This window comes from Olea europaea, chromosome 3 (assembly GCF_002742605.1).
Source record: "Olea europaea var. sylvestris chromosome 3, O_europaea_v1, whole genome shotgun sequence".
Taxonomy (NCBI): Eukaryota; Viridiplantae; Streptophyta; class Magnoliopsida; order Lamiales; family Oleaceae; genus Olea; species Olea europaea.
In genome coordinates, this window is record NC_036239.1 from 23,088,846 (window position 1) to 23,113,306 (window position 24,461).

At 31.2% G+C, this 24,461-nt stretch overlaps 2 protein-coding genes across 4 annotated transcripts; both read right to left on the reverse strand.

Moving 5' to 3' along the window:
- Positions 1-673: 673 nt before the first annotated feature.
- LOC111390689 (auxin response factor 18) lies at positions 674-5,252 on the reverse strand. 2 transcript variants are annotated; one of them, XM_023015772.1, is made up of 14 exons: positions 4,951-5,252; positions 4,437-4,546; positions 4,261-4,356; positions 4,124-4,180; positions 3,839-3,919; positions 3,126-3,210; positions 2,929-3,019; positions 2,677-2,841; positions 2,476-2,589; positions 2,317-2,389; positions 2,088-2,235; positions 1,573-2,012; positions 1,292-1,479; positions 674-1,204 (listed from the first exon to the last, which is right to left on the reverse strand). In XM_023015772.1, the coding sequence occupies exons 1-14, from the start codon at positions 4,970-4,972 to the stop codon at positions 1,057-1,059; spliced, it is 1,818 nt and encodes a 605-aa protein (XP_022871540.1). In that variant the 5' UTR covers positions 4,973-5,252; the 3' UTR covers positions 674-1,056. The 2 variants fall into 2 exon arrangements, with proteins under 2 accessions (XP_022871540.1, XP_022871531.1); XM_023015763.1 differs by having other exon boundaries at positions 3,839-3,991.
- A 7,609-nt stretch (positions 5,253-12,861) lies between these two features.
- On the reverse strand, positions 12,862-18,548 carry LOC111390700 (exportin-2). 2 transcript variants are annotated; one of them, XR_002701973.1, is made up of 3 exons: positions 15,371-18,548; positions 13,258-13,468; positions 12,862-13,178 (listed from the first exon to the last, which is right to left on the reverse strand). XR_002701973.1 is itself a non-coding variant. In XM_023015782.1 (2 exons), the coding sequence occupies exon 1, from the start codon at positions 18,311-18,313 to the stop codon at positions 15,389-15,391; it is 2,925 nt and encodes a 974-aa protein (XP_022871550.1). In that variant the 5' UTR covers positions 18,314-18,548; the 3' UTR covers positions 12,862-13,468; positions 15,371-15,388. The 2 variants fall into 2 exon arrangements, 1 of the variants encoding a protein (XP_022871550.1); XM_023015782.1 differs by having other exon boundaries at positions 12,862-13,468.
- Positions 18,549-24,461: the final 5,913 nt, after the last annotated feature.

Here is a 24,461-nt window from a genome sequence, read left to right on the forward strand (position 1 = left end):
TAGTCCTCTGCGACATCAACTTCACATTTTGATTTATAGTCAAATTTCCTTTATTCCGCAACTTGTTACAATCCCTCTTGATATATATCATTTTTTCTAACAATAAAAACAAACTTAATTGCTGAATTTAAACTTCGACCTGCCCCTTCCATAAACAACAAGGCCTCCTCCATCTTTAACATCAGATCCAATCAAATACTTCATCTTCTCATTTGAAAACAAAGTATCTTACGCATCTTTAATGATAAAAGTATCAGGACTATACAAAATTGTGTCTCCAAACAATGTAAACGATACGGGCAACTAACACGATAAAATCAAGGCAAAATCTACTTCAACGTAGATTACCTCCAAGGTCTCCAAATTAGCTGCAACTTCTTTAAACACGATCAAGTTATCATGTGATGAGACTACAAATGCTACTTCAGGTGCAATTTGCTTGTTAGACTTTTAATTATATACAATTACTCCAACTTTAACCATAATGCAGTTGTGGACTTCTCCTTCAAAACGTCTTTAAAAATATTATTCGAAAGATGAAGATGAATTTGTGAAAGTACATTTCGATCCTCACGTTGTTTTTCGCTGCTCAAGCGTCTAGTTAGTGGTAGGCTAGTACCATCAATCCTTTTTTTCCTCCATGGATCCTATTTAGACGTCTTCAAACCCAATATACCAAACCATGCAAATCCTAGTTGAATTTGGGCTACAAACCTCAATAGTATCTAACTAAAACATGTACACAACCTTTACATACTGAAATAGTTCTGTTATCTAGAAGACAAAATCATACCCGACCCCACCCACATTGTATTTACAAGTGACCAAGTTTCTCTGTCACAAAGTTCGTTTCATATATAGTACTTCATAAGACTAAAACATATAACCTTTTTCCCTCTCTAATGGGTATCTAGTATTCCAAATTACTAAGCAGTTAATCCTAGTCCACTTTGTTTTCTTGCGCTACCTAATGAGCAAGCTCCAGAAAAATGAGCAACTCTCAACTTCCATATTTTGTACCCCATATCGAAAGTAACAAAAAAGAAGAAAAAAATTCTACTCTGCGGATTTTGGCTCTAAATCTAAGTTTCTTGTAGTGCCTTCACTGTTAAAAGAGGACAAAGGAAACTTGCATCTAGGATTCATCTTCTTTACTTCCCCGATCGAATAGATGCAAATTTTCTTGACTATCTTACAGAACTCCCTGCAACGAATAAGAAAAAGTTAAATAAGTTTGAATAGCTGATAGAATGTGGCTAAGAACAATTTTCAAGAGATTCGAACTACTCACGGCCATGGATCATCTCCCACGAGCATGACATCGCCTTCATTATCAGTGTAAACTATGCCCCATTTGTTTCTTGGGCGAAGCTCACCCTTTATCTCAAAAATTTTCTCCAGCTCACTGATGAGGTCATCATAACCCTCAAACGCACTCAAATCAACAGCACGTCCAATAGAAATCCCTTGCATTTGTACCTTAGGAAGAAAGAAAAGAATTATTCAAAAGCTAATTCGTAAACGCTCTTTTACTACTGTAGAAGAAAATTTCATCAAATAAAATGAACTCACCTTTGTACGAGTTCTTGTAGATGAAGCAGAGCTTAGCTTTCTTTGATTTTCATTGGGAAACACCTCAACTACATGTTTTCTTTCTTCGGAGGATATCAAAGTGTCCCGATTGTGAATCCTATCAACATCATTAGCACATTTTGAAGTGATGTTTGGAACTAGCACTTCCTTTTCAACCGGTGGAATATTATTTGCATTGTTCCTCAAATCAATGCCAAATAACCGACACGCGGAAGTAGTCTCAAACTTCTTACTTGAGTCCACTTGATCGAGAAAATGATCCTTACTTGTCCTTGCAGAGACAGGAGAGTTATAATTAGTAAGGATCGATCGTACAGATACATTTTTGTTGTATTCTGATTCTTGAAACAGGTTTGGAGAAGTATTCCCGACTGAAGTAGGTGGCCGCATCCCACTAGACAATGTACCAGTAGTAGTTCCTACATTACAGTTGACATATCAAGTTACATTCGTTCTGGTTCAGTCAAATAATGTCATAATATAATATTATATACCAGATGGATGCAAATCAAGAAGTCGAGGTCTTTTGTTCTTTGTAGCAGGTTGTGTAATGTCAACAGAAGCAGAAGCTACAAATGGCTCTATCTCCCATGATGAGACCCTCTCTGACCAATGCTCAGTTGCGGGTTCATCCCATTGTATCTAAAAGGAACAATAATTCGGAAAGGAAAAATTATTAAAATGAGACAATAAAAAGTTAACTTTTAAGACGTATAAGATAACCTTCAATGAGCGCCATTTAGAGTCTGTCCAATGAGTAGAGCTATCTCCAACACCAATTACTGTGCCAGTCGACCTGAAAAGACATCAATCGAATAAAAAATGGAACTACATAATTTTCAAAGCCGAAACACAAAGCAGGGAAGAAAATGAATAAAGAACCTTCTCTCTGGAGATTCTTCTTCTTTGAATCTCATCTTGAAACGCATGCCCACATAAAATTTATGTTTTATTGCCTCTAAATATGTGTTCAGCCCAATGATAAATTGGCTTGCCCTGTTACATCATATACCAGAAGAAGCCGAGCTGTAACTTTTAAAAGATTGAGTAACCATTTTCTTTTTTCTATAGGGGTTGCCTTACCTCGGCTTGTAGTACACCACAAATAGTGTTTTTGTGGTAATAGCATGAGACGCAGAAGCAAGCACTCCAAGATGCATACTTTCGCTGGAAATAACTGAAGTCGGAACGGGGCTTTGTTGTCTAGCTAGACGTCGAACCCCAACGCGCAATTCTCCGTTATCACCCCTGCAAAACGGTGGCCTTGTAGTTCAAATTAAAAACAGCAAAGTGCACGCTAATAGCCAAAAAAATAAAAACAAAACCAGAAATTACCTCAAGAAAACAAAAGCATCACCTGCAACTAATCTCTTAGAGGAGACAAATGTGCTCCAGCCTGTCGTCAGTAAGTGTCTTCTTGGTTGACCTGATTAAATCATGAGATGTTAAACTCTAGCTTCTATTTCCAATTAGCCAAAAGAATACAGAAGTAGTAGATTCGACAATACGGCGTAAAATATCAGAATCATTACCTCTGAAAATATGCTTAAATCGCCACTCATAACCATGAAGATCCTTTGCAACCAAATCCTGGCTCGGGATCGCTTGAGTCATATCCTTAAGGATTAATAATAGCATCTCAAACATCAGAACATGTCACACAGTAAGCTTTGAACAGTATGTGAAAACCACTAACTATTGAATACAACAGACAACAAACGAAGTCTTATTCCCTACAGATTTTGGGATCGACTACACAGCATACTTCTTCACCATGCTGCACTGTTCATTGCTACTCATACAGTAAGCTTTAGTATAAAAACGACTGCTGAATATAAAACAGACAACAAACAACAAACTAAGAGTGGGGTTCAGCTACACGAATACTTCTTCACCATTCTGCCATGTTTATTTACTAGCTCTTTTGGGAGATTTAAAGCAACTAGGTCCCTTGTAACTACAATAGGTCATGATGATTTTGGTCAAATCCTTCTAACTCATTATACTGAAATCGCCTCTTTAGCTTTGTACTCCATGAGGGCATGTTTGGCGCCATTAATCTCTATCCCACCAACTTATCTGTCATAACTGATTTGAGAGAACCTCGATATCTTCTCTTTGGTAAGTAAATTATGCGGATTGATATAAAAGAATCGAGCAATGTGTCATCATAATTATTTGGACAGTACTCTTCTTTCTTATGCACACTTATGCAATAACAAAAGATTGAAAACAAATTACTAACCAAGGGAGGGAGACATTCATTGGCATGTCTTCGAAGAATAGAGAACCCTCCATGTGTGCTCCTGTCAGATGCTGTCAAAACCTTACAAAAAGAGCGAACATTTTGCTTTGGTGGATCAGGCGGACATGGATCGGGACTAGTGGGCTCGGTTTGCTACAAGAATGAAAATACTAGATTCACAGCTCGAGAAAAGCAATACAATCAAAACATAAAGATATGCTACATTTTTCAAAAGAAGGAGCCAACATAAATACAAGGGTGAAGATTTCATTGCTAATTGCTTACATCTGGTTCAGGGTGTAATGTAATCTGGGCGTAAACTTCATCCGTTTCAGGTTCCGCCTACCAATTATTAAGGCCAACAAAATAAAAAAGAGCAAACAAAAAAAAAGGGATTTGGAAAAAGGGGAAATGAAACCAACCCGTAATTGAATATTAAAAACGCGACAAAGGATCTTTGAGGGAAGATTGAACCTCGGAATTTGTTTGTTCAACTCCTGATTAGTAGATGCCTCTAACTGTCCATAGAAAATTGCTTTTATCAATCTGCAATTCTAATTAATGAAATGTTCTCTAATAAGGATAAACATAAGCGTACTTGTTCTAAGTGACCCTGAGGAAAATAGTAAACTCTTTCTCCACTACAAGGAACATCCACCATAGGTCCTGCACAAGCCTTCCATAGCGCCGTATACAGATCATTGCTATCTACACCGATCAAAGACAAATGGACCCGAGGAAATATAAGAATATGGTTGACACTCAAAAACGAAGCGAAAATAGTTGAATAATCAGACAATTCAATAGAACACCGCCAAAGTAAGAATTCATTGAAAATTTTGCTTCTTCAACTGCAGATTTCTCTAATTAAGAATTTTGCAAGTTGATACCTTTCATGATCACAGACACAGAATTGAGAAAATTTCATCAAGTCACAGCACAGAAAGACTAGCTCATTGAAAATAAAATTATTCCAAAAGCATGGTTAACTAGAAAAACACTTAAAAACTTTGAACTTCGAAGATCAACATCATTACAATGTTTATTCTAGTATTCTAACAGATATTAACCTTAAAAATCTCAAAACCCACGAAAAATAAATGTTCTTTTACCTGCATTTTGAGAGTTTGCCATTATTTGAAACTGCCGAAGCTCACAAAAGATGGGGAAAGCAAAAAAGTTGAGAGTTGAAGAAGAATGAAGCTTTGGAATAACCTGCCCAATTTAACATCATATCATCGATAATCCATACAAAGCCCACTCTTTATTTTCCATTTTCAATAACAAACAAAAAAATATTAATTATCCCTTTCAATGCTCTCTCTTTCTCTCTCTCTCTCTATGTAAATGTGTATGTGTAGGTGAGGAGATGTAACAGCCTTCCGAGGATGTATTAACTAGTGTGTAATGGATGAAGAGGNCTCTATGTAAATGTGTATGTGTAGGTGAGGAGATGTAACAGCCTTCCGAGGATGTATTAACTAGTGTGTAATGGATGAAGAGGCCGCCCTTTCACCCTATTTTTCTCCCACTTTTCAGTTACAAAACCGCCCTTTGCTTTTATATACACATACAATAGATACATATTTGTCTGTATATGTATTGGATGTACAATTATATACACATACACACTCAACACCTGAATCAGACGTTACAGAATCCTTGAAAACCCACTTTCTTTCTCTCTTTGCTTATACATGAATTACACGCGCGTGTCTCTCTCTCTTCTTTGCTGCCACATGTTTTTAATACTATTTCTTTGTGTAATCAAAACCAGGAAAGCCTCTTTCTTTGCTCTTACAAAATAAAAATATGGACCACGCTTCGGGTACATGGGCGTTTACACGCTCGTGTACACGGGCCCACCCGCCTCCGCACATGGGGGTCGAGGCCCACGTTGAGCTCCGATGTGGGATCTCGTCCCATGTGAAGAGCGTGGTGGGATTGTGTACACGGGCGTTTGTGTACCAATGGCTTTTTCCTAAAAGTATATACTTTGTTGGATGGTTCTGCTGCTACAGGTACACGTAGTGGAGTAGTCTATTCGAATCAGGATCATTTAGATCATTCCACTGAAATGTTTCAATTTTTCTTTTTGTTATTATTATTATTATTATTATTATTATTGCAAAAAAAATAAAATTGTGAAACAATGTTGACAACGTTTGAAAGGATTTATGATTCAAGTATAGTTCAAAAGCCTAAAGATTGTGCGAAGTTAAGATTTTTCTTTTGACCCCTTATATATAATTCTATAGTTTTACATTTGAAATTTACTATTTATAATTTCGCGAGAAGGTAATCCTTATAAAACACTATACTTCAACAGCGTGTAACTTGTGACTTACTAATTTTTAGTAACTTTAAGCCATACAATTTGCGTGGAATTGGAACCCCGATCGACTCGTATTTATCATTACATTTTTTAATTACAATTTATATGAGCCTATTTTTAAAGACAATAACATAGACGCACTTCTGATACATTTCTTACTTTTCACAATAGATTTTCTTAGGTTCAACTCAATCTTCTTTCAAAGGGAAGAACGATGGTCAAAATTATACAAAAATGAAATATCAACTTAAATAATTAGGTTTTGAATAAAAAGTTTATTTTGTATCAATTTCGACCTTTATTTATAATTAAGTTTGAAAAACAAAACAAAATAAAATATTATATTGATTGATTGATGATATATTGTTGGACGCACTATGTACATGGTTTGTTGATTAAAAATAACTAAAACGTGGGAAAAATAGTTTTTTTATTGAAAAGTCAAAATCCTCTTCGTGCATTTAACTTTATCACTAGAAATTTATTGTCGATTGATCATTTGACAAGACTAAAAATAGTTAATACTATATTTCTGTATTTTTATTCTTAAAAATGTCAATCGCCGAAAGACTAACAATGATGATACTGCATGCATTAGTTCAAGTAACGTTTAATATTGAAATCAACAGAAGTGGACACGATTTTTTTTTTGCATACCCTCTTATTCAAAATTGATAAAGTCAAATATGTCGTTATATTCGTGATCTAGATGAGAGAATCGAATTGCGTGTCAACATTCCATTAGTCCCTCTAGTCCAATGCTTGGACATTCTTTGCCGGGTTTTGATACTCTAACAGAGACCGTGACAGACCCCCGTTGGTGCCCCCTATTGTCACCATAGCAAAATTCTTCTTTGCCTGGCCATTGAAGGAACAACATTTTATATGTTCTTCTCTCCATATAAATTTTCTTAATTTAACCATGCTAGTTGTATAAAAAAAATTCTTATACTTTATTTGACAGATATATCACGTTACAGCATCTTGTCATTTACCCGTTTAAAAGATGAAACAATTTTTGCACCGATCACATACTACCAACAGTGAACTATCAACAGGGTAGGTAGCTTTTTTTTCATACAAATGGCAAAGCTCTTCTTAGTTCTCACAAACATTTACTAAAAATGATGAAACAAAAAAGGGAATTCAAAGAACAATAATAATGTTTGGATTATTTAATATCAATGTGATCATAGTTATGTACAATGTTACTTGTCGAATTAAGAAAAGACCATAATAAACAACAATAATTGCTAGTAATTGTTATTTAAGAAAAATAAATAAGTGTACAAAAGTTTTAAATAAATAATCGAAGTATTTACTTTGGGTTGGGTATGATTACGACTAGTGCTTTTTGCACAAATTATTATTTTTTTACTATAAAAGTTAAATGGGTGTACGGATGAGAATAATGACACAGCACTAATAAACAAATGCTTAGTGCAAATCGCAATTAACTTATGTTGGACAAGGAAACAAACCCTTATACGTCTCTCCATTATTATATTGTGGCCCATTTTCTTGAAATATTCACATCAAACAGATAAACAATGATGTTTTCGAGATGTCCCTTCTTAGTAATGAAACGCAAAATGTGAAAGTATACCTTTATTGAAAAAGGTCGACTCAATTTTGTACTCTCTTAACAAAATTGTCACAACGTATGGTTAGAAATGAGTAGGGCAAAATTTTCTAGCTTAACGAAGACTATTTTTCATTTCTCTAACTACTTTGATCCTTCATAAGAAATTTCTCCTTGTTGCATTGGTTAATGATTGATTAATTTTCTAATTAGAATAATACAATATATAGAGTATAATACTTTCTTAAGCCCTTGTGAAAGAATAACTAAAAGAGAGAGAGAGAGAGAGGTAACAAAGAGAAGAATTTATACCAACTTTGCATATTGTAAAAATTAAGCAATCAACTTGAGTTCTTTTTAAATGGTATCAACTACCATAATCACTTACTAATTTCTATGATAAGATACTTAAACAATATGATCCCTACTTGCTTCCATTCTTTTCTTTCAAGAGTTGCTTGAGATTAATTCGACACAAGTTAACGTATAAATATCGAATATTATACAGTTTCAACAAGAGTAGATACGAATATTTCTATGATAACATATATATTACAAACTTCATCTTAAAAAATAAAATAAAATAAAAACATATCGTTAAATATGATAGATGTCAAACACTAGAGATTTTGGTTTCACGCGTTCATTATCCTAAATAGGACTTTTACATGAATTCTATAGTCAACAAGATATAACATATTAAAATTGGCTCTGGCATCTTCTTAAAAGATTAAATTATCGAACTAGGTCAAAGAGAAATGAAAATTAATGTTGAAATAATTGTTAACCTAACAAATGAGATGCTCTATCTTTTGATTTATAGATTCCATTTGGACTAACAACATTTCACAACACCAATTTCTTAATACTTATATATTAAGGTTAGGAGCATTTGGTGAGTGTGGAAAGGGAATTGCCCCATTTGGGTCCCTTTTCTTGATCTGATTAAGTATTCTTTTTTGATTGTGATTCTCCAATACGACCTTTTTTTTAATTAATCTAAAGCCAATCTAATTGTGTTTGATCTATGTTTTGACCCTCACAATGAATTTGAGCGACGTTGAAATTTATAATATTTGTTTTTTTTTTTTTTTTGCCTCGTATGTGGGGACCACAAACATGAATCAGCACTTATAGATGTGATATAAAACAAAATTATACATTGAATATATTTCTCTATCAATAATTATCATAAAGATTGAATGAGTGTAAAGAACTTTTTCGAACCATACATCTCATCTAGAGTAACTTTTTTTTTTCTTTTCATTGAACTCGCCTAGTACATCCACATTAATCATAATCAATCTTCGAGTTTTAATCTCCTACAAATAGATCAATCAAAGAATATCGCTAAATTTGCCTCTCCCAACTCGTAATCTAGAGGTCATAGAAGAGTCAAATTGACAAGAGTAGTATTTCTAAAAATGAATTCAGTTTTAATTACCCAGGTGCCATCCATGTAGGCGTATGTATTGGCATTAACCTTTGATTTTAATCACTGTCACTGTTCAATTTGCTATGCAACATGTTTTCACGTACCTAATCTTCATTTCATGTAAATTTCTAAGAATCGAAAGTACTCCTCCTCCATTTCATAAAGATAAAATTGATTCCATTTTCACTAGATTAAGAAAATATAATTAATATAAGGGTAATTAACATAAAACGTCCCTACATTTTGAGGTTTTTGTGGAAAACGTTCCTACATTTTATTTTTTAGCAGATTTCACTTTTACTTTTATCTTTTTTGTGCAAAACGCCCCTCCCTCAACTCCCCGTTAAAATGCTCTGTTAAATCAAATAAAATGGATCCATTTTTTTCAAAATGCTGGGGCAGATTGACGTCCAAGCCAATTTGTTCTTCATTGTGGGTTCACTCCTGCACTCTTCTTCAAATTTTCATAGCTAAAATAATAAAGTAATATGAAAAAATTATTTGTACAAAATTATTTCATTCAATAAATAAGGGAAAAGAGTGGGGCTGAAAACCATATGTAAGGAGAATTGTCCATGGTTGTTATATCAAGTCCAAGGAAAAGAATGAGGCTAATAATTACATGTAGGAAATGTGGTGAACGAGGACACTATAATAGGGCTGTGGAGAGGCAAAACCACTAGTACCAAATTAGTATGATTTTGCCAGATGCTTTAGTTTATGTAAGAAAAAAATCTTTTTGGTTCAATGAATTACTGCATATGAATTGTATATGGTTTTGTTTCGTTCACTACAATAGTAATAGTTGTAGAATGCTGAATTTTATATTTATTTTTTATTTTTTATTTTTATATTTTTGAACAACTGGATAGAAAGAGACATTTTCTGATTATGTGGCCTTTTCTTTTCTCAAAAGTGGAATTGCTGAGATAACCTTTCATGTAGACATCTTGTTTGTCGATTTTTTGCTGCATTTTGGTGGTTGTTGCTGAGTCTAGTTATCGAATTTGGTTGTTGAGTACTAGTTTTGCTTAGTTTGGTTATTGAGCTCGATTGTTGACTACTGGTTTTGTTGAGTAGGTACGGTCTACACTATTTTTAATAAAGGTAGGGATGTTTTGCGCAAAGACAATATAAATGTAGGGATTTTTTCGCAAAGACAATATAAAGATAAGGATTGTTACCACCGATTCAATTTTATGCTAAAATGGGAAGAATACATGTTTATCTTTCATCATCTTCTCCATCATATGTATTATCCATTCGCAGAATCACATTTTAATTGGTCTTCTCATTTACCCTTCGTAAGCACAAAATACACCCTTCGTAAGCACAAAATGGGGATGGACATCTCAAGTTTATTAACTACATATTCATTCTTTGCCTATACCATTTCAAAATTTTTTAAACAATCAAGCATTATAGTAGTCATGATTTCTTTCAACCAAAAATACAGTCCTTTACGTCATTTTTCTTTATTTATTGAATGAAATAATTTTGTACAAATTTTTTCATATTATTTTACTTTTTTAGTTACGAACGTTTGAAAAAGAATGCGGGAGTGAAGCCACAATGAAGAACAAATCAGCTTGACAATCTTATCTCTATATTTTGAAAAGAAAATATCTATTTTATTTGATTTAACGGAGCATTTTAATGAGGAGTTGATGGAAGGACATTTTACGTAAAAAAAAAAAAAAAAGAAGGTAAAAGTGAGGGTGAAATCTGCCAAAAAATGAAAGATATGGACGTTTTTCACAAAAATCTCAAAAGGTAGGAACGTTTTATGCTAATTACTCTTAATATAAAAATAAATTTTATTTACATTTTTCCTAACATGCACTTATATTTAATAATGGTTTAAATAAAAATAATTCATATTTGTTAATAACAAAGCGCATTAAATAAATACATTTTAAAAAATTGAAAAATTAACTATACTTTCAAAAAGAAAAGTGATCCATAATTTGGGACAAACTAAAAAAAATAAAAAAGACAAGCATATCTTTATGGAACAGAAAGAGTACAAGAAAAATGTGAAGGAAGTACCAAGTGCAGAAAAAAATGAACGTTCATGCAAAAACTATGTTAAAGACTATTAGGTCATATGTTTATTTCTTATTAAATCAAAGGGTAATTAGCATAAAACGTCCTTATCTTTCAATGTTATTATACAAAACGTTCATAGATTTTATTTTTTGACATTTTCACCTCTATTTTTACATTTTATTGCGGATGATGTCCTTTTCTCAATAAAATAAAATATAAAATGGTCAATATGCCCTTCTATTTAAATAAAAAAAAAGAAAAATTTAAGAAAAAATTGCAATTATAATCCAAAACTTTTTAAAAAAAGTACAAATAGTCCAAATAAATTATTATAAGAGTAATTAGCACAAAACATTCATATATTTCAATATTATTGTGCAAAATGTTTATACCATTCAAATTTTTGACATTTTCACCCTTATTTTTACATTTCATTGCGAAAATCACCATTTTCTTCCATTTTCTCAATTAAAAGTTGCAAAATGACAAATATACTGCATATTTAAATAAAAGAAATATAAAGAACAAATTACAACTATACTCCCAAAATTTTCAAAAAAGTACAAATAAACTTCAAATAAATAAATAAATATCACATTCTTTTTTTAATTATTTATTTGAAATTTATTTGTACTTTCTTTGAAAATTTCGGGAGTTCATATGCAATTTGTTCTTTATTTGTTTTATTTAAAGGAGAGGGTATATTTGTCAAACATCTTTTAATTGAGAAAATGATTGAAAATGATAATCTTCGAAATGAAATGTGAAAATAAGAGTGAACATATCAAAAAATGAAAAAGAAGGATATTTTGTACAATAATATTGAAAGGTATTGACGTTTTGTTCTAATTACCCTTTTAATAATTTATTTAGACTCATTTGTAATTTTTTAAAAATTGGAAGTATAATTTCAATTTGTTCTTTAATTTATTTTTATTTTTTTCCTTTTTGTCTTATTTAAATAGAAAAAAATATTGGTCATTTTACTTTTTTTTTTATTGAGAAGAAAACATTTTCTGTAATGAAATGTGAAAATAGAAGTAAAAATGCTATGAAAGGTAGAGAAGTTTTATACAATAACATTGAAAGATATGAGTATTTTGTACTAATTACCCTTAAATCAAAATATTCATTAATCACAGTAATATAAATTAACTATAGTTAGACTAAATGAAAATGCATAAAATGGATGAATTCACACGAATGTAATGAACTTGAATGTAGATTTGATACCTCTACCCCTTGCCAAAAATGAAATTGCTAAGAAATTATGGGTAGATAAAAGCTTATGTTTATATACACTCAAGTCACTTGTTATCAACATATGTCAAGGAACATACAAGTAATGTCACTTATCTATAACTTATTTCTATCTATTTATGATTAAAATCGATTACAAACATCTCCTAAACATGAACCATCCATACCATTTTCCATAACATTAAGTATAGTGCAAAACACCTTTTCGCAGCATATAGTTGAGTAGATTATTCAAGGAATTTTGGTCCTTGGTTCGTACAATTTGACCACTTATATCCCCTATTAGTATTGGCACACGTCTGAGAATCATTCAATAGCATAAGAACCTTCATAGTAAACCAAACAGCAACGAAAAAGAGTTATGTAGTCGATGCCAAATTTTATATGAACTGCAGAAAATGGATGTAGAAAGAAATAACAGCTGAAAGCAAGAGATACAGCAAGATTAACCTTCATAACAACTCATATCAGCCCAAATATATAGTTTCAACATACAGTTGACATCTTAATCCCTCAAAAACACAGTTTCTATGTGCCATATTGACTTCACAACAAAATTATCTAAATGCTAAATCTGGAAACATAATAAAGGAATTAGCATGAATAAAGGAGCCGATATAACTTCAATATTCAAGCAAACTCAACAGACAAGAGTCCCCAAACTGATTTAACAGAATATGTGATAAAGGAGCCGATATAACTTCAATATTCAAGCAAACTCAACAGACAAGAGTCCCCAAACTGATTTAACAGAATATGTGATGATGGTCGGCCGTATCCAGGCAGGTGAAAGGGGTACCTAACATGATCATACGAGAAGCCAACTCCAAAAGACCAAAATGGTACAAATGGATGATAACTTACTTTCCCAATTGATTCAACTTGAGAATCCTACATGATCATGAATAAGTGCTTCAATGACAAGAAACTGAAACCACAACCATGCTTCAATCATCATTATAATTGTTCCTGAAAGAGAGACCAAGTACCGTAGTTAAGATATCCAGGGATTCATGAAAATTCACTAAAGCTAAGAGGACATATTTCAGGACTTCAGAAAATGAAGAACAAACTGCAAAACGGAAATGAAAGAAATATTAAATCTGAAGTATCAATGTGCAGTTATAACTGAAATCTAACATAATAAGTAAAGAGCAGCATCAAAGTTCACTCTCAGTTATTGAAGAATATAACAGGATGCAGGAGGCAGATTGCTAGAGTAGAAGCCACAATGGCTTGCATTTTCTAGTCTTTTTCAAAATGAGAAAAAAAGAATAGAGAACTTTTATGCAAGTAAAAGTTTGAATATCTTAAAATGTATAAATGTAGCCGCTTTCTGTTTTTCCAAGACAAACCACGATAAATATGCATGCAACCGAAGAGTGAAATTATCAGCGACATAGATAGGATCAAAACAAAAAATTTCTAGCAGCTGCTTATAAAATTTTTGAATGTGAAATCACAATAGTCCTATTATTAGAAGTAAATAGAACTAAAATATATTTCCTCATCTTTTATTTACCCTGTCGACGTTGCAGTTGAATTCTATTTGAGAGACAAGTTAAGCTGTCTGACATTCCAAAGCATTCTTTAGGTCAGTAAACCAACATATTATAATAACAAACACCCTTTTTGATATTGACAAGAAAGAGCATAAATGCTAATCACATTCAAACAAAAAATGAAAATAAAAAATTTAGCGAATCCGTCAAGTTTTACAAATCATATTTTACCCGAACTGTCATACTACATACTTCAACCAACTTTATTGCATTTATAATGTGTGTACAGAACAGTGGGATGTAGATAAAAATCTATCTGCCAGACTGCCTTTTATTCTTCCAACTCAGTAAGTGAAATTTTACCATTGTTTCCATCATTGATGTACAGGGCTACTGAACATGACATTTGAAGGTTTAGAACACTGAAGCAAAATATTTCGTTTGTCCCTGAAGATGATATTTTTAATTACAGTAGTAATGGCAAAGAATATAGTGTCAATTGATAAAGAACTAAGTTTTATTTCAGTGGCTATTAGGGTAGTAATTTCTTTTACACATTAGTTCTGTTCCCGGTGAACAAGTAAATTGGAGAATCTAGCTATTATTGAAAGATAATGTTTCGCATTACCCATGGCTAGTTTTGGCATAAATATTAAAGTGTGCAATCCATTATGACAACCAAAGTAAAGAAATGATGATGAACAAAATTAAAGAGGAGTTCTATCAAATATGAACTACTAGTTTCTTATACGATTGTCAGCTGAAATCTAAAGTAGTCGGTGCCTGTGGCAATTATCATCGCACAGTCAGTGCCTGTGGTAACTATCACAGCATGTAACTTCAAAAATACATAACAACGTGATATGACATCCTTTTATCTTCTAATTTGAGTAATTTTTCTTTAAACCATCGTTTTTAAGGATAAAAATGTTAACCTTTAACCAATAAGGAACGTGATCATTTATTGGCCATGTGGTACATATTTCTAACCAGAATGCTTGACTTCTTAGCAACAAAACCGAGCACACATTAGTCCATCATGGATCTATGATAATCAGATTGGTGTTTGCATCTTTAAAGTGCAGCTGAGGCAAAATTGAACTGACAAGGTGCAGGAATCAAATAATAAAGAAAATCTACAAGCTGTAGGTCCAAATACTCGTAGCTCAAAGATGAAAAGAGTGGTGATAAAACGTCATAGCTATCCAAATATAATCTGTTAACTTTTCCCGATTTAGTGTACAGTCAATTGATTCCATAAACAATATTCTTAATCACCCAAAATGTAAAGAAACAGTTATAAAATATGATAATACTGCATAGACAAACAATGAATGCACAGAAGCAACAGATGAAACAGCAAACTTACTGTGAAATGGCTAGTTTGTTAAACTATGGTAAGATTGTAAGAGCTGCAAAGTTGAAGTAATGCAGCTTGATTTGCTGGCTCAAGATTTTCATTAATGATCCGCGGGTATGTTCCAGGTGAACGAGCAGAAAGATTTGCCAAGGATGCAACCAAAAATTGCTTTGGATCATTGATATCTGGCAGAGGATCCTCTTCTCTCCTCCCAGTGTTGTACAGGTTAACAAAAGTGGTATTGTAACCCACAGTCTCACCAAAATCCGGTACATCAGGCTCCTCTTCCACTCTTTCCTGCTCTGGGCGTGACAGAAGAGTAACAATGCTGTCCAGCATTTTCCCCCAAAGCTTGGAATCTGATGGCGTCAGAGACTCACATATAAGTCTGGTAGAAGCAACTGAAGTTAATTTAAGCTCAAGTGAACCCGTGATCAGCTTGAGATTAGGTATCCAAAATTGCTCTAAAATTGCACGAAAAACATCAGGCTGCACAGCATTCATCGAGCCTACGAGGTTTTGAGAACCATGCCTGACCAGAAAAAGTGACATATATATCACAAGAGATTTGACATACTTCACTGTTCTGTTATGTTGGAGCCGATTAAATAGAGCAACCCAAATGTGGCTAATGTAGGGTGAGATGACATCATGACCAAGGTTGTCAATCACAGTGTTTAGCACATAAAATCCTTGTTCATCAGAACTAGGAGATGAAACTAATGTGTTGAATATCCCAAGGACACTAGACAATCTCCCTTGCTGGTTCAGCTCATGTGGTGCCTTTCTAAGGAAAGCCTGGAGCAAACGCACAAGAGCAGGGACATTTGCAGACTTTTTCCATGATTCAGGTAAAAGGAGTATAGCAAAGATCTCCATATAATTCCCGGGTAAAGGAGGCCGATTCAAGTCAACAAGCTGAGCTAGCAGCTGGAATGCATAAGGGAAGAATTCTGTCACATCTCTGGATAAGATCATCTGCAGGCTGGGGAGAAGACTTGTTTCAAATGCTGATATGAGAGATGGATCCTGCTCACAAGCCCTTCTGACGAGAAGTGCCACTGATTCAAACAGATAGTGGTTAAAAATAGGATTCTTTGGGTTTTCACATACTCTATTCAGAACAGTTGTCAGGCTGTTGATACAAGGCAAAGCAACATCATGTGAAACATTAGCAACCCCAAGAACTCTCATTATACACTTCATCACATACGGATTCTCTTCAGATTCTGGCTTCTGTAAAGCATTAAAAAGGTTTGTCATCAAGACAAGCAAAAATGGACTAATATCTGTTGCTGAGTATCTCGCCCTTCCGCTTCCATCTTTGACCTGCAAAAGTTTCTCAATGCAGCTGGAAGCATAAGAATGAACCACATTTGACTCTGAGCCAAGGAAGCGAACAACGTCAGGTAGCAAAGCAATTGCAATAGGTTTGGAGATCTGATTCCTAAACATGGTGAAGAACTTCAACGCACCAGCCTTCAACATTGGAAACCCATCCACATCCTGACTTTGCAGCTCTGGCACAATAACAGACCCAAAAAAGCTCTCAACATTAACAAGATCAGTGGAAACAGAATTTCCTCCTGCCTTCTTTGTGGCAAGGGAGACAACCAAATAGATAGCACAGTCCTTGTGTTTCCAATTTGCAGCTGGGTTCTCAGAAAATGAAGCCAAAAGCAACTGTATCTGAGCTGCTACCTTCTCTGTTACTTTCTTCTTGTAATTCATGGCAATCCCCTTAAGGAGTTCACAAGCAATTCTCCTTCTCGTGTCAAGGTCGCTCCCTTCCATATCCCTTCTTATGAACTCTACATAATTCATTTCGAACAACTCCTCGTCCTCATCCCTTAGCATCACATTCGGAATCACGATACTCTGACTGATCTGCTGCAAAATGTCATCCCTTGCAAACAAAGTATGGTGAACGCTAGCACTAACAATGGTCAAAAACTTAATGGCTGTTATAGTTAGCCGTTCACGACTAGAAGAAGCAGATGCAACCACCAAAAGCCCCCACACTGCCTCCACAAAACCACTCAAATATTTTTGAAACAAATCCTCCTCTTTCTCCATATAGAGACTAATATTCTCACACACAGCAGCTCGTAACTCATCAACCAACGCAAGCCCTTCATTTCCACTATCCTCGAGAGCAGGGTACTTTACAGTCAAATATTTCTTGAACTCAATCATCCACTCTTCCATATGGTCCTCAAAAAACTCAGGCAACTCCATAAAATTCAGCGAATAAAAAATCCTGCAACATAACCGCTGGGACTCTATGTATGGCTTGAGGGAAATTGCATTTGCGGTACCAGAAGAATTTACCTGATCCAGCAAACTTGCAGTACGTTTAAATACTTCTAACAACGGTTTCGCTAAGTTATCAAGACAGTACTTCAAATCAAGCAATAACTCATTGGTCTTAAACTGGTACCTGAATTTCTTAAACAATGAATTAATGGTGGTCAAAACCCCACTTACAGAAACATAATCATTGGCCTGGCTTAACCCATCAAGAGTCCGGACAAGCTCCGGTAATAACGTGGGCCATGCTTTGGGGAAATCATGTTTCCCAATTATGGTCAGGGCTTCACTGAGCTGTGCTTGGATTTTGGGAGACGAATTCACCATTAGAGTCACAATTAACGATTTGATTTGCTCCTTTTCCGGGGCAGGTATAGTGTGTGTTTGAGCCAGGGACGAATCGTTGGTCTGCAGCTCCCAGTGGACCTTGAGGGTGTTCTTGAAGTTGACTGCAGCAGACTGACGGATCTGCTCGTCGATGGAGGGTTCAGCAACAAGGCGTAGCACGGCAAGGCCGTAATTAGGCTTTTCAGCGGCCTCTGTCAGTGCCGCCTCCGCACGGCGGCGGGGCTCAGGGAGTGGGGAGAGGGTGTTGAGGAAACATTGTGAGAGCAATTGTAGGGTCTCAGGGTTCCACTCCATCTCTATCTCACCCTCGCTGCGTGTTTTCGATTTTAGGTTTAGGGGTTTTAGTGAAATATTGAAGGTGTATTCAAATCAAATTACAGCTACAGACTTGATTGTGAAGAAATTACATGAAAAATGTATGTAATTGCAAGTAAATGGAGAGAGAGATCGACAGAAAGTGGAGATTACCAGAGAGAGAGAGAGAGAGATTTGCTCACACTAAAAATTTGAACAGGACAGTGAAATGGAGGGACGAAGAGAGAGTGCTTTCCTAGCGAAATGCTGTATAGATTATGGGCCTAAAAATTGGATTGAAAAATGGATTGGGCTTCAAAATTAGCCCATTGTGTCATTGCATCAAAACATGTTTTGTTAGCTAAAAAATTGAAAAATTAAGTCAAATTCAAAAATTAATTTTAATAATATTTTCAATATAAAAATGTTGTCACCGTTCTACCTGGGAAATGCATGGAAATGACCTAATCAAAGAGGCCATTTTTTCCATCCTTTGACCAATTTATCAAATTAAAATACCTAAAATACCCCTCCTTTTGAATATTGCATAACAAGTCACTATAATATAGAAATTTTCCATTTTAATCCTTAAAATTAAATATTACTTGAATTTTGATAGATTTATTGTTTGCAGATTTATTTGATTCACTGATTTTTGTTCGCTCAAAGTAAAACCCCCGTTAATTGGTATCAGAGCCATAGAGATCGTGAAAATTAAAATAAGAAAAATAAATAATTATTGACATTTAGAAGAAGAAAGAGGAAGTTATATATTTTTAAAACATATTCATAATAAATTAAAAATAATGACATTAACAATAATTAAAGAACTACCCAAAGAAATAAAAGAACAAATATTATAAAAACTAATAATAGGATCAATAAAGGATAAATATATATATAAAAAATTGTAAAAGTATATGAAGATGAAGAAATTAATTTATAAAGAGAAATATGAGTACAAGTAATAATACAAATTTGAAATTGAATAAATTATTTATAAAAAGAAAAAAATACAAGAAAAAACATAAGATATAATGTTAATACCAGAAAGAATAAGAGTATCAAATAAAAGACAATTAATAAAATTAAAATGTGAAAGATTAAGACTTGAGAGTTAATATTTTAATATAGTAAAAGAAAATTTAGTAAATACGGATATAGCCAATAGAAGATTTGGAATAATAATAAATAAAAAAGAAGATAAAAGATACAAATTAACTTATATGTTAAAAAGATGATTAGAAAGATTTAATATGTCAATAAGTGAATATATTGAAGAATTAAAGTCATTAATAAAAATGTTAATAAATGATGTACAAGATTTAAGAAATGAAGTAAAAGAAACAATAAATGATAAAAATATATTAAAAATTGAAATTAGAAAAATAAAAGAAAATAATAAAAATAAAGAAAAGAAAATAGATAAAAAATTAATAAAAAAAGAAATGACCCAATAGGAAAGAAACATATTGAGAAAGCGAATTAAGTAATAGAAACAGAAAGTATGAATGATGAATTTTGAAAGAATATATTACCTAAAATATTAGAAGGATTTAGAGAAAAAATATTAAGAAAATTAAAAGTAGAAGAAAAAGAAGATAAAGATGAATGAAGAATTAGATTTATTAATAGAAAATTTTGATCAATTGAGTTTAGATGATATAAGTGAATGCCAAGTTTTAATGAATACTAGAGAACGTCCTAATCTAATAGGAACCTTTAAACAAGAATTACCAGAATTAGATGAAAGTTATACACCTATATATAATAAATCATATAAGTAATTTTATGATAAAGTAAGAGATAGACAACCACCTAAATGAAATAAATATAAATATATGTTTGAATTAAATGATAATTATGATAAACCAATTAATCATGGAGGAACAAAATTAGATTTAAATTATAAAATAGATACTAAAAAAGCCTTATTAACTTGGACAAATTCAATGAAATTATTCTTTTTACATAATAAAGATGACACATGGAAAAGTATTAAAAAAGAATAGATTTTTTAATAGCATCATTTGAAGGAAATGTTAGAAATTGGTGGGAAGGAATAAGTAATGATACAAAAATATTAATAAAAAGAAGTGTACAAACAGAGATAATAAAATCAAATAGACAAGGTATAAAAAAGTTAGTAGAATATATTTCAAATGAATTTTTAGGAGAAAATTAGATAAAAAAAAATGCTGAAAGAGAAGCAATAAGAGAAAAAGATAATGCTAGAATTAAATTAATAAATTTAACAATATGTGATATGTGTAAAATTAAAGAATATACTTGTGAATTTAGAAATTATTATTATGTTCAATTCTACAGTAATGAAAATCAAGAAGTATACCAAAACGTGTACTATAATAAGTTACCAGATTTGTGGAAAATATATTTTAAAATAGAATTTGAAAAATATATTAGAGATGATGTTGGAATACCTAAAACTTTAGGTTCAAAAATAAATTTTTTATTCAAAAGACTTACATATATATGTCAATAAACAATTATTGAAAAAATCAGGAAAACTAACTATAATATATTGTGAAGATATAGAAGCCCCTGTACAATGGGGATATAATCCTAAAAAAATAATTAATAAAATGAAATATAAAAATATAAAGTTTAAAAAATTTAGAAATTTTAATAAAAATTACATAAAATCTAGAATAAGATATTATAAAAGAAAAAATAACTCATATGATCAACAGAAGAATAAAAATTATAAGAAAAATAAAAGTCAATGTAAATATTGGAATTGCGGGAAAATAGGTCATATGTTTCCTTGATTGTGATAAAAAGAAAATTAAAATATTGCAAAAAGAATACTTCGAAATCAAAGATGAATTAAGTGAAATATCAGATATTGAAAAATATTATAATCAAAAAGTTTATATAAGTGAAACAGAAGATAATGGATCAAAATCTGAATAAGGAAATAGAAAGTAATAATGTAAATATATAAAAATATGAAGGAATAGAATGATATGAATTAAAAGCTACCTTTGATAACAATAAATTTAAAAAATTACAAAAATTATATTTAGATTTAAAAATAAGGAAATGGAAAGTTTTAGATAGAATTTGGAAAAGAAAAATGATAGTAATAAATTAATATCACAAAATAGAAAAAATCATAGATGTAAAAAAAATATATGGACAACATAAATTAAATCTTTTAACAAAAAATACGGTTGGAGAATTAACAAAGATTAATAAAAAATAAAGTAAAAAAAATTAAATATGTTTATTTAGCAGGAATACAAATAATGTTTAAATCATTATTTAGAGAAGGAATAGATTCACTCGTAATTATAACCTTATATGATAGAAGAATAATAAATTTAAAAGATAGTAATTTAGGAACAATAAAATGAAAGCTGGCATATTAAGAAAAAAATGTTTACATGCTACCCAAAATATTGTGTTCATTAAAAGATAGAAATTTTAATGAAGTTTTAGGACTACACATTAAGCTAAATAGAGACGATATTATGCAACCAAGTGATCAAATTATGATTGTAGAGTATAGAGTATTATACATATTTATCAATTCTAATTATGGAAATATTTATTCAAATAAACTATATATTGAAATACATAAAGAATGTAAGGATATTAGTAAAATAATATAATATAATAAATAAATAAGTTTAATTCCAGAAGAATATGAATTAAACACAACAAAAAATAAATCAGAAATAACAGAATTAAATGAATGAGAATATTATAATAATATAATATTTAAAGATAAAAAATTAATTAAAAAATAAAAAAGTCTTAGGATATCTAATAAAAATCAGTTAGAAGAATTTAATAATACAAAATAAGGAAAACTATATAGGAATACTGAAAATATGAAAATAGAATGAGAATATTTTAATGGAAGAGAATATATAAATGGATCAAATATATTAATAGACATAGGAGCTAGTGAATGTCATATAGTTTCAATCAGAAATAAATGGTTAATAACTCATAAAACTAAACCATACAAGTATATAAATTTTGATGGACATGTATATATTATAGATTTGGAAGTCAAGGTACCAATAAAAATAGGAGGAATAAATCTTTCAGTACCGTGTTATATAGATAAAAGTATGGATATAAACTCTCATATATTTTTAGGAATGAGTTTTCTAAATAGATTAGAAGATTATAGTATAAAAAGAGAATGATTATGTATAATTTATAATGGACAAACTATATTGTATAAAAAGAACTAAATGAATAATCATATAAGTTTTTCATTGACTGTATATATACAAATTACTATTATAGAAACAAATATAACAATTTGTTTCTTAATAGACACAGGAAGTGATATAACAATATTTAAAAGTTTTTTCATAAAATCGTGGAATAGTAATAGTAACATAAAATAACTGGAGTCACAGGAAAAAAATACCCGGATAATAAATAGTGCTAATAAAATTAGTATAATTGTTGGAAGTAAACAAGTTACAATAAATAAAAATATAAATATGATAAATTCGAGTGTGATATATTATTAGAACATGACTTTATACAATAATTTCAATATTATAAACAAAATAATTATGCTACAAATATCTTGTGGACACTTATTAAAAATTTCAAAAGAATTTAGACCTTATAGGGTTCAATCAGCCCAGCGTGGTGATAAATGGGAAAAAAATAGATTATATATAATGAAATAAAAATAAAAAAAATATTGTATAAAAAATCTTAAAAACAGGAATAGAAATGAGTATAGAAAAATTATTAAACAATTAGAAAAAGTTTATGGAGAAAATTCATTATTATTTTGAAAACCACATCATCCAAAAACCAAAATAGAATTAACAGAAAATGTTATAATAAGATTTGGACCAATGATGTATATTTTAGAAGATACACAATAATTTAAAAATCAGATAAAAGAATTATTAGAACATAAACTTATTAGACCTAGCAATGGATCTCATAATGGTTCAGCATTTATGGTTATGAAACATTCTGCACAAATTAGAGGAAAAATAAGAATAGTTATAAATTATAAAGAATTAAATAAATATACTAAATTTGATAGATATTTTTTTACCAAATAAAGAAGTTTTAATAAATCTTGTAAGGGGAAAACAATATTATTCTATATTTGATTGTAAATCAGGATTTTGGCAAGTAAAAATAGAAGAAAATAGTATACAATATACTGTATTTAGTACACCTCAAGAGAAATATAAATGGTTTGTAAAGTCATTTGGTTAAAAAAATGCACCACAAATATATAAAAAAAAATGGATAATATATTTAAAAAGTTTAATGAATTTCTGATTGTTTATATAGATGATATATTAATATGTTATAATAGCAAAGAAGAACATAGAAATCATTTAATCCAACTTATAAATGAATGTAAAAAAGAAGGAATTGTGCTTTCTAAAAAGAAATCTATAATAGCAAAAAAAAAAAAAATTCTTGGATTATCAATAGATAAAAGAGGAATAAAATTGCAGACTCATATATTTAAAATGATAGAAAGTTTTTCGAATAAATTAGAACCCAAAAAATAAATACAAAATTTTTTAGGATGTTTAAATTATGTAGAAGGATTTATTGAAAATATTTCTAAGAAAAGACATAAGATACAAATTTTACTTAGAAAAATAAATACTAAATGATAGAATGAGGAACACACAGAAATAGTTAAATCATTAAAAGAAGAATGTAAAAATTTACTAAAATTAAGATTATCAGATAAAAAGGATAATTTGAATGTTAATACTGATGCCTCAGATAAAGATTGTGCAGCAATCTTAAAAATATATTTAAATGAGATTTGTAAATATTCAAGTGGAACCTTTAATCAACCAGAAATAAATTATACCACTCATGAACAAGAATTACTAACAATTATTAGATGAATAAAGAAGTTCTCATTATTTTTATTATTCAAGAAATTTATTGTTGAAACTGATAATTCTCAAGTTGCAGGATTAGTTAGAGATAAACTACCATCAGAACCTTAATACAGAAGGCTCCATAGATGACAAACTTATTTAGCATCTTATAATTTTGATATAATTCATATTAAAAGAGTCAATAATTTTCTTGCAAATCTTCTCAGCAGAAACATAAAATTTGCTGATAGATAGAACTAAGGTCATGAATTTATACTAATCTA

Bases quoted from the DNA above. Each gene is read 5' to 3' on its own strand.
- LOC111390700 (XM_023015782.1), bottom strand. From the start codon at position 18,313: ATGGAGTGGAACCCTGAGACCCTACAATTGCTCTCACAATGTTTCCTC.
- LOC111390689 (XM_023015763.1), bottom strand. From the start codon at position 4,972: ATGGCAAACTCTCAAAATGCAG. The intron at 4,357-4,436 runs GTACGCTTATGT...TTCTATGGACAG, and splicing joins CTCAGGGTCACTTAGAACAA to TTAGAGGCATCTACTAATCA. The intron at 2,842-2,928 runs GTAATTTCTGGT...ACCGTTTTGCAG, and splicing joins GATGCTTTTGTTTTCTTGAG to GGGTGATAACGGAGAATTGC.